Here is an 11117-nt window from a genome sequence, read left to right as displayed (position 1 = left end):
AGGACTTCATGCTTAATACTTTGCATTCTTCTAAATAGAATTCCGGCAGGATGTACACTGAGAAGTGAAACAATTCAACAAAATACTTTCTAAGGAAATTCCCCTAAAAAAAGACGTTTCAGTTTTTTGGGCGGGACTTCTTTGTCATGATACGGAGACGAAACTGTGAGTAATCTATTAAGAGGAAATGCGTGTTTTTTTTAAATTATTTTCAGACATCCAAGTGATGTTAGCAATTAGCTCGACTCTTCAGAGAGGCAACTCCGAACTTGCTGCAGTGTCCTTCGCTGTACTCAGCAGGAAGTAAACAGAGCAGCGGCATGCGTTTGACTCTTTGTATCATCTGCAGAATAACTGAGCCTGGTGGTTTCCTACACATGTTGTGTCTCTGTGTGAGGACCATACACTGTCAATATCAAGGTGAGGACCATACACTGTCAATAACAAGGTGTGGACCTCGAAGTAGCAGCGTGTTGACTAGAACCGGTAAATCTGGCCGAAGGTCGGCAGAGTTTCAGCATCAACGCTACAGCTCACCCGGCCGGGGCAGATAAGGTTTTATCGGGTCAAACTCTTAGACTGTAAGGTCACACTGTAAAACCAGACTGGAACATGACGAGCTGACTTCGGACAACAAGGGACTGGTTGTGATCATCAAAGACAGTTAGTCTACAATGGGGAGTCAGAGAAACAGTTTAAAGACAGAAAGCTTCATTTTGTCCGTGGATGTCGGAACAACATCTATCAGATGTCACGTCTATGATAAGGAGGCACACATCCGAGGATCATGCAGAACCGAGGTATTAATCACTTCCTGATGTACCTGTTGCCAATTGCACATCTCAAAATATACACAATCTTGCTTGATCATGTTTCTATTTCTTCTTGTGTAATACTGTGTCCAGGTTCAGCCCTTGTACCCAGAAGTGGGACAAGTGGAGATGGACCCTGATGCCTTATGGAAAGGGTTTATCACTGTGGTCACAGGAGCTGTACGAGGTACACAATCAAGGATTCTTATTCTTTCATGAATCAAAAATGAAACAAAGGAGTTCGGCTGAGTATGTTTCATTTTCACAGTTAAAAGGCAAATCCTGTATTCACAGTGTGTTTTGATATGTCAAGAAAAGTACTGCTAGACATACGCTAAGATTCTTCTGACACATTGGATTTGTACTTTAGGCACAGCAGTACTGAAATAAATACCATCCTTCTTGTAGCATGTTAAGTTGTTCATGTGTTTATTTATCTCTCTGTTTGAGGCTGTAGCCTGTTGTTTCATGTTCCTTGTTGTCTTTGTGTATAAAACTACACCTTGCATGCATGTTTGAGCAGCTTCCCAAACTGACTTGATCATTTTCAAATTCATAAGTCTACCATGGCCGTATACAAAAAAAAAAAGATATTTAGACATTTTTCCCATGCCATAGTTGTGTCTGTGCTGAAAAGCCACATTTGCTTCCTGTTTCTCACCAAAACAAATTTAAATTGCGTGTTTGTTTTTGTGCCGCCGTCCTCGCGGTTTAGATGCAGGAGTACAGATGTATCAGATGGAGACCCTTGGCATCTCCACCCAGCGAGGAACTTTCACAACATGGGACAGGTAAAATAAATGCATTTTATCTGATCTGCGTCCTAAATCTGCATGATCTTGAGGCAAACTTACAAAGACAACCGACAGCACAGTCATGTTAACATTTGTCTCTGTCCTGCCTTTTCCAGTTCAAATACACTCTTTTATTATGACAGGAATACTGGGGTTCCTTTCCATAATTTTATCAGCTGGCAGGACCAGAGGGCTGCAGACCTGGTGAGGTCCTGGAACAGATCCTGCACCATGAAAGTGAGTCTGAATGCCTGTCATTCACTTTGAGTGGGTACGTTTGCAAGTTAAAAGGCATCAAAGGAGAAGTGGTACTTCTATATTATACAAACGCAGCTAACATGAAGATAACATATTTACACTGGATGACTTTGATTGTTTCCATGACAACCGCAGGCAATCCATGGCCTGATGAAGGTGGTGTACTTCCTGACCAGACAGAAGAGGTCACTCGCTGCGAGTGTGATAGTCTTCTCCACTCAACACGTCACTTTTCGCCTCATCTGGGTCCTAACACACTACAAGCAGGTGTGTGTGTGTGTGTGTGTGTGTGTGTGTGTGTGTGTGTGTGTGTGTGTGTGTGTGTGTGTGTGTGTGTGTGGGGACATTTAAACAGGAGGAACTCCCATATTTACTAGTCTGAATCACTGTTGCTAGTACTTTTTGATAATATAAAAACAACACAGATTAAAATGAGAAAGAAAAGACATTAAAGTGCAGCAGTTAATTTGTAAGACTACACAATGAACACTTCACACTAACAAACAATTTCCTTTGTGGATTATATCAAACAATCATTCATCCGCTGACAGATCATTTGTTTAATGCTTCATTTAATTCATTGAGAGTTGGGGTTCACCCTGAACAGGTTGCCAGTCAAGCAAAGTACTGACATATAGAGACCTCACATGGGGAATGAAAAGTCCCCAGATAATCTGAGTTTACTCGAAGGGCACCGACACATGCACGGGGAGAACATACAGAAAGGCCCCTACAGCCAGGTATTTCAACAAAGGAACCTTTGTGCCCTGAGGCAACAGCTTTCGCCACTTCATTTACTTCAGTAGATAAACTTTCCTCATCATTAACTTGTGCTTCACTGTTTTGCCAAACCAACAGTCCAAATCTCAAAAATGACGTTACACAGAGAGAAAGCAGGAAGTCTTTAGAGCTTTACTTTGAAAAATGACTCAATCAAATAATTTAGTCATAATCTTATTAGAAAGATTGATGGACTATATTTTTTCAGCTCCCCACCTGGACTGGTAGCATCGTTGAAAGCTAGATGGTTACTGACATGTGTGGTGATTTGTGGTCATTTTCAATAATTCTTCTTCTTTCACAGCATACCAGAGTGTACAGTCCTCCCAGTCCATGTGTGTTAAAGGGTTGAGGGGGGGGGGGGTGGTGTCAGGTAGTAGCTGTATTATTATCACCAGATCCCTTGTGTGCTCATTTCTCTTTTCACCCTCATCTCGTTTTTTGTTTTTTTTTCTTTTTCCAGGTTCGTAAGGCGGTAGCTGAAGGAAACTGCTGCTTTGGAACAATCGACACCTGGCTGCTGTACAAACTCACTAAAGGTGAGGTTGGCGTGTGAAGCTTATGTGGATGCTCTCTCCCTATTAGCACAATATGCTTAGAAAACAGCTTGGAGTAACATATGATTAGTCGATGAGTTTGCATTTCACACAGTGACTAACAGGGTTTAAAGTCCTGGGCTGTTTGTGCTTTGTGTTTCCAGTCTTACATCACTGATTGGATGAAATCCCTCAGAAATGTTTCAGCTTACTCCTGTAGGGGGGAGGGGGGATTCGGGGAAATGTTTTTTGGTTTTTTTCTCATTTTGGAAATTTGTTTTTTGATACACCTTTTTTTGTCTTCAAATCTGTTTCAGGACGCGTCCATGCCACCGACTACTCCAACGCCAGTGCAACAGGAATTTTTGACTCCTATCAGGTGAGGCTTATGTAGTGTTGATTTGTATTTCTGTTTAGTTTTCTGTGTGTGTGTGTGTGTGTGTGTGTTAATTCATAATTCATATTAATTCATTATTTCACAGATGTGTTGGAGTGGGTTTCTCAGCTCTCTTGTGTCTCTGCCTCTCTCAATATTTCCCAAAGTAGAAAACACGGGGTGAGTTAACCATTTCCAGTTCTATCAAGACCTAGTCTGTATAGACATTCATATTACCACAAAAATACTTTGGTCAACATTCGACTGATTTAGTTAGTTAGAATAGTTGTCACCAGTTGTGATTATGAGAGGACTGATGATGATTTTAGAGTGTGATGTGATGCTCTGTCCGGTTTCTCTCTCAGACATAACTTTGGCTCCACAGACCAGTCCATCTTCGGAGTGTCCATCCCCATCATGTCAGTGGTGAGTTGTCCAGGTCTGTGGCCTCACACACACTCTTATCTTTGCGATTGAGATATAAAAGTAATAATTATAACCCTTTGATTCAAGTCTATCAAGTTCGTATCAGAGCAATTATGTTGTAAAAAAAAAAGAAAAAGATAAAGGACATTCATGACGAGTTAATCAGCAGTGCTGTTGAGCCTGTAGCAGACTGTTAACAGAACTAAACGGATGAAACACTCTTTTCTTTTAGCTCAGGATTAACTGATCGAATGTTCCTCACTGCTACGTCATGTTAAATAACATCCTCTGTCCCTCTGCTATAGATGGCGGACCAGCAGGCAGCCATGTTTGGAGAGTGCTGCTTTGACGTTGGGGATGTCAAGATCACCATGGGAACAGGCACCTTCATGGACATCAACACTGGAAGCAAACCGCACACGTCTGTAGCAGGTAAAGCAAAAAAGAAACACACATTATTGTCATCATATTCAGATCTGTCACTACAAATCCACTACATGTCAGTGTTTGCCTCAACACGTTTCCATTTGTTTCTTTGTTCTTCTGTTTCTTTTTAAGAGAAGGCCCAGTAGTTTTAAAAAGTTATTTTTTACCATCCTGCAGGTCTGTATCCTCTGGTGGGCTGGAAGATTGGCTCAGAGGTAGTGTACCTGGCTGAGGGAAACTCAGCAGACACTGGCACTGCTATTAAGTGGGCTCAGGAGCTGGGTGAGTGATCATTACTTCTGCTTTTATCTTTGTCACAAGGAATTGTGGCTGCTTGTTGAAAGTCTGGTTTATTTATAGAGCACATTTCAGCAGCAAGACAATACAAAGGGCTTCACACAAGATATCAAAAAGCATCAAGACAAAGATAGAAATAAACATTTAAAAGATCCAAAAGAAATACAGAAATATGATAATAAGCAGAAAAAAGACATTTAAACACAAAATATATAAACAACCTGAGACGTTTTCTACTCTGCACCTTTTAATGTAATAGTGCTCTGAAGTCCCCCGACTGCACAGTCTAACCTGCTGGACCTGCTGGTCTAACCTAATTGAGATTGACTCAGGCTCACAGTTTGCTCTGTCTGTGTTCGTGGCTCAGCCCCAAGGGGCACCCAGGGGTGCTGTGGTGGAGAAATCCACTCTGTCGTTACAGTTTAACATTACACCAATTTATTTTTGAGAATTGTGTTGGATCTGTGAATAAAAGTGAACTATAAGTACTCAGCTCTGCGTACATAAAGAATCCGGTGCTCTGAAGTGGCTGAGCACAGATCCACCTGCTGCTCGCTGAAAGAAATAAGTTATACATTAAAATACTGTACGCAGATGCATCATCGAAGGATGTTCATCTTACCCTCAAAACACTATCAGCCAGCAGATTACGAGCTAATTTGTGTACGTGCTTGTTTGTGTGTTGCCACAGAGCTCTTCTCTGACGTAAAGAGCACCAGCGCCATGGCATACAGCGTCAGTGATTCAGGCGGTGTGTGTTTCGTCCCCTCCTTCAGCGGCTTGCAGGTAGTTGTGTATAAGTGCAGTGTGCATGTCTGTGTGTGTGTGTGTTGGGTGGGGGTTGTTGCTGCTGTATAAACTCAATGCAAAACAGACTGTGGATTATTCTACGGTTTAATCGGCCCGAGGTCAGACAGTTACAACAGAACACAAATTGTTAACAATCACAAACTGACAAAGTTTCTATGTTAACAGACTTGCTTATATTCTGCTAGAAGGTGCATCCTACAAATTCTTGGCTACTTTGGTACATCTCTATAAGGCAAGAAAGAAGACATCAGCTTGACTCGTAAATGTCACACATATACATTTCATTCTCAGCAAACCTTCGCTTACAACAAAACCAAATATAACTCTACAGCTATGAGATGTTTTACATAGATATGGTTACAGCTTCAACCTAAGAGAAGAGTTACTCTTAGATGGTAGACACAATTTAAAGATATATCCACAAAATTATCAAGATGAATAAATCCATGAAAATACGTACTTAGAGTGTGTCAGTGACAAATGTATTCGCTTTAATGTACAGCAGGAATTTGGTTTAGTGTTTACACAACCTTATTCACTGAGGATGTCCCAATCCGAAACAGGATGTTTTTCTAAGTAACAAAGTGCAAACTTCAAAAACATTAAAAACATATCCCATGTAAACACTTGGCTCACAATGATGCACAATGATTGGCTCTGCATTTGAGCTGTTCCTGAATCTATTTTGTACGTCAAACAGAATAACCATGTCTCACATAACAACCCCTCTCTGACGTTTTTTCTTGCCTTCTTGCTTATTTCAGGAAATCACCCCCCGTCATTTTCAGGTGCTGCCTTTGCCTAAACTACGCCAATGGACTCATTTCATTGAGTGTTTTTTTTATTGTTGTTGTTTACATCTTTTGATGATAAACAACAGATAATAAAACAGACAATATAATTGTATTACTCTTACTAAAGAGGCTTTGATGCACTACCAACTAATATGTAAGCGTTACTGTTGGCAGTATAGATGACAGCAGAACTGGAGTTGATACAATTAAATGCCTTCTATACGGTGTAAAAAATAATAATGTTTGTATATTTTGGGAATATTGGTATCAGAAAAATTCACATCAAAATGTGTGCTCTATGGGTAGCCTAGTGGTTAGTGCGTGTGCCACATGTACAGAGGCAATAGTCTTCCAAGCCAGTGGCCCGGGTTCAAACCTGACCTGTGGCTTCTTGTAATGTAATTCCCCCGATTTCTGACCATATCCACTGTACTATCTACAATAAGAAGCCCCTAAATGAAACTTAAATAAAACTAGTCCTCACAACCTACATGAACCACATGACATTATTTAAAAACGTCCTTGATCACGGACAATAACGATATTCAGTATCAGGTTGGGACATTCCTAATATTCATCCAAAGCAAAACAATAAGTTTATTTACTCTCATATATTTTGATTTATATCCGATAAGTACAAAGATTTGCTCAATATCTTTTCTCTCTCTGTAACATGGTTCTGTGTCTCTTTTTTTTTTTCTCTGCCCTCCATTGTGATCAAGCCGTTGTAAGTTTGTGTCTTGAATGTTTGTAGTGAACAGAAAGTAAATAAGATGTGATTATCAGTTTTTCTTGTGGTTGTGAAATCAAGAGTAGTATATAGTTGTAATAGTAACAGCTGCACTGTGCATACTTATATATACTTCATTTATCCAAAGGCTCCTCTGAACGACCCCAAAGCCTGTGCCTCCCTCATGGGCCTAAAACCTTCAACCACCAAAAACCACCTGGTCCGAGCCATCCTGGAGTCTATTGCCTTCAGGTGAGATCACCTCCTTTTAAATGACTTCAATGGTCTCTCTCATTAATACCTATCCAACTTACTCGTGTTCTTTGCAGAAACAAGCAGCTGTATGAGCTGATGCTGAGAGAAACTCACATTCCTATCACAAAGATCAGGTACAGTTTTATTAAACCAATGTGTGAATGAAAACCTGACTGTAGTTATATCAGTGTGTCCATGAGACTCAACATATTCATCTCACAGCTCTGTGATATCCCAGCTTACATTGCAATATCTGATTGAAGGATTTGGACTTTAGCCAGCATGCTGGGTGTAACTGAGTGCACTCTTGTGTATGTTGCCTCTACTAATGCAGTCCAGCAGTTTTATTGGCAATACATTATGGATATATGTTTCTGCTCTGATTCTCTTACAGTAAGTGAGTAACAGTGTAATTGAGTGCCCGTTTTTTCTGTCTCAGGATGGATGGAGGAGTTTCCTCCAACGACTTTGTCATGCAGCTGACTGCGGACCTTTTCGGCAGAAAGGTGGCCAGACCTGAACACCATGAAATGTCGTGTTTAGGTGCCGCATTTGTCGCTGGACTCGAAGTTGGTATGCGAACACTCACTGGAACACAGCATGTACATTACGAGGGATGATGTCCTCAGAGTTGCAGGTCATCCATGAGTTTGTATCCATGAGTTGTCGTGTGAAGCTTTGTGATGTGGGGATGAAGTGAGAAGTGGCTTTGTCAAACACTCAGTTCTACTTTTACTGTCTTTATTTCTATAAATATATATATATATATCAAAATACTTAGTCGTGACATTGAGCTTCATTGAAGAAAGTTAAGATCAAAAATCCTATTTTTAGTTTTGGAACCGGCAGAAGAAGCAAAGTGAAATGTTCTCTCTGTTATGTAACCTGTTTTCCATTAATTATTCAAATGATGTCATTGGATTTTTATCTATTAGTCAGGATGTAATTGAATTAAACACTGAAGATAGGTGTGTTGTTGTTTTCATAACAGGAGGTGCTGGTTCCTGAATATTAATGTGAATCAAGGGTTTGAGGAAAATGTGTTTTTAGTGGATCAGTAAGCAGTATTGTTACACGATGTGCAAAGAAATCTCTACCTTCATCATTGGCAGCCTTTTTGGTGCAGATTTGTAGAGGTCAAATCTCTCAGGTGTTACACATTGTTAAAGGGTTTGTGTTTATTATCGTTTGTCTTTTTTCATCCCTGCAGGCTTCTGGAAGAGCAGGGAAGAGCTGAAGAAGCTGCAGAGGACCGACGAGCTTTTTCTGCCTAGAAGAACTCCCAAAGTTGCCCAATTAAATGGCAACCCAAATCGGGAGTACCCTCCTGTCCCCCAGAGCTGGGAGAGAGCCCTCAAACGCTCCATGAACTGGTACAAGACCTAAAACTGGACAGGCATACAGTCAGGAAAATCCAGGGTTTGGACAAGAGGGAAAGTATGGCATGGGCTCTGACGTCATGTGAAAGTAGATAATTCTTTTGAAGGTGAAATGTCAAAGGTCCATAGAGGTTTAACTGCAATCAGCTAGCTTCACTTGAAGTATTTTACATGTACATTATTGTTTTAACCTTTGACCTTTAACTTGCAGCAGTCTTATCAGATTCTTTATTTCATGACATATTTTCCAGCCAAAAGTACCTCCTTTTTTACATTATTTAAACTGTTATGTATACATCTATCTATATGTATACATCTACCCACATGGGGGCGCTATTGCTTTTGCAGCTCTTTGATGTATAAACTCTGCCATAGCAACCACATGCTAATCAGCAACCAGTCAAACATTGATATTACATTCATACATGATCCTCTGTGAGGAAAGAGCCTGACCTTTCTGTTCATGACGGCTCGAGCTCCGAATGTATTAACAAAAATAAATAGTTTTTAAAGGATAACATCAAATGATAGATTTTGTCTCTAAAACAGCACTTAAACTCATCTTTACACTGAACACAATGACTGATTGTGGTGATGATTTGTTTGACTGTAACTGGAACACACACCTGCATGTGTACGGGAATCCAACTGGATCTGAGTGCTTCTGTGATCCATCACACATCTCTCTCTGTGAGTATAAGTAAGTGATGGACTTTTTGCTTTGCCAAAACAGCTTTCATAAATTCATGTTGACTTAAATTTGGCTATGAAGCAATTTTAAGGTATACATGTTTACAATAATAAATGTATTGTTTAAGAACAAGATGATCAGGAATAAAACTGAACTGGCCTCAAATAGCAGTACAAGTAGGATGAATAGGAATAGATATATTGAATGTGACTGTGTCTTGTAGTCATTATCTGACCTGTTGGTCTGCGTTTTTAGTCATGATGATGTCCGAAATATCTTTTTTTTGAAGGATTTTTTCTTGACCTAATGAACTCTGTTGATGAACTAAAAATACTTGTATAAATAAACTATGTCATTCTAGATGTGGTATTCTTGCTGTTAAAAAACATGTTCCACCTTTCTTTATACTGTAATAAAATGTCTAAATACAAAAGATTTGTAATGCAAAGCGTATTTGTGCATAATTCATCAGTTAACACCTTAGCAGTCATGTTCTAACACTTCATAATTAATTCAATTGTTGAATGGCAAATGTTATCCTGAGCTGCAGAGAAATAGGAGGTCATTTATACATTTGCTACCAAATTGCATGAAACTGTGATGGACTTGAGTGTGGTATTAAAAAGATTGATGAGAAGTTGCATGTGTTGATTGGAGTGTGGCGTGTGCACAGTCGGTGTCACCGACATGGCCAGTGAACAGATGCTGTCTAAACGATTTTACCTCCTCACGCACTCTAGGGAAATGCCATTTGTCTTGTGACAGGGGAATTATCAGAAACACAGGCTGCTCAGATGAGTGCAGGGATTGCTTCCCATTGATGTGACCAATCTGGCTGTGATGGTTGCTATGGCAGCTCTCGGATGGAGTGACTCAGAACAAATGGGGTGTGTTTTCCTTCTCATGGTGCTGGTATGGTGAAAGGGGCGCTAATTGAGTGCACAGAAAGGGGGATTTCCCAAACAATGGGAGGATTGTGTGCTTGTCCCTTTAGAGGAAGAGGGAGAAATTCGCGAAGAGATATACAGTAAAGCCTTTTTGCACAAACCCCTCCTCTGCTGCCTGTCAATCAAACAAGGGCAGTTTTTATATCCAGTGGGCTTGGTTTGTAGTGGGATGCCTTCACAGAGAAAAATGTGCTGGATTGAGACAGACAGGAGTAGCCCATGAACCAGTGATGCCAGCTCTCGCACTAATCAGTAAAATGGCTGTGTTTTCGTCTGTGTGTGTGTGTGTGTGTGTGTGTGTGTGTGTGTGTGTGTGTGTGCGTGCGCGCGTGCGTGTGCGTGTGTGTGCTGGTATTGTGCTTGGTATCCGCATTGTATGAGTTGTGGTGGACCCTGCCTTGCAATAAATTCAAACTGACAGCAGGAACTGGATGCAATGCGACCACGGCTCTGGTCCCCCTCCCCCATACGAGCTGAACCCTGCATCAGGGGTCATTATATAACTCCCCTCTCTCTCTCTCTCTCTTCTGTTTGTGACACACTGGGGTTCTCTGGAGTGTCAGGGGGTTGGAAGTTAAGCTTTTGTCTTGTTTTTTTTTCATCCGGTAAGTGTCCCAGCTGCCTGAATACCTTACTCCATCTATCTCAGCTCAGTTCACTTTAGTCAGTGGCATGACATGCTGTACACGTGCTGCACACAGCGACAGGGCAGAGGCTTGAATATGAATTCAATGAGGGATTTATTCACCAACTGAAGCTCATTTATTGATATGAATGTATGAACAGCTGGCATACTATGGCAGCTT

The 11117-nt window shown here is 40.7% G+C and overlaps 1 protein-coding gene across 1 annotated transcript; it reads left to right on the top strand.

The window, feature by feature from the left end:
* The first annotated feature begins 588 nt into the window (after positions 1 to 588).
* gk5 (glycerol kinase 5) lies at positions 589 to 9797 on the top strand. The gene is made up of 16 exons (XM_061044123.1): positions 589 to 800; positions 906 to 999; positions 1528 to 1603; positions 1750 to 1843; positions 2000 to 2131; positions 3108 to 3183; positions 3498 to 3559; positions 3663 to 3736; positions 3922 to 3982; positions 4288 to 4414; positions 4586 to 4690; positions 5397 to 5491; positions 7188 to 7291; positions 7369 to 7428; positions 7734 to 7867; positions 8505 to 9797. Exons 1-16 carry the CDS (start codon positions 675 to 677, stop codon positions 8678 to 8680), a joined length of 1596 nt encoding a protein of 531 aa, XP_060900106.1. The 5' UTR covers positions 589 to 674; the 3' UTR covers positions 8681 to 9797.
* Positions 9798 to 11117: the final 1320 nt, after the last annotated feature.

This window comes from Labrus mixtus, chromosome 8 (genome assembly GCF_963584025.1).
Source record: "Labrus mixtus chromosome 8, fLabMix1.1, whole genome shotgun sequence".
In the NCBI taxonomy this organism is placed as follows: Eukaryota; Metazoa; Chordata; class Actinopteri; order Labriformes; family Labridae; genus Labrus; species Labrus mixtus.
Note: the sequence above shows the minus strand (reverse complement) of the source record. Positions and strands in the feature narration are given on the sequence as shown.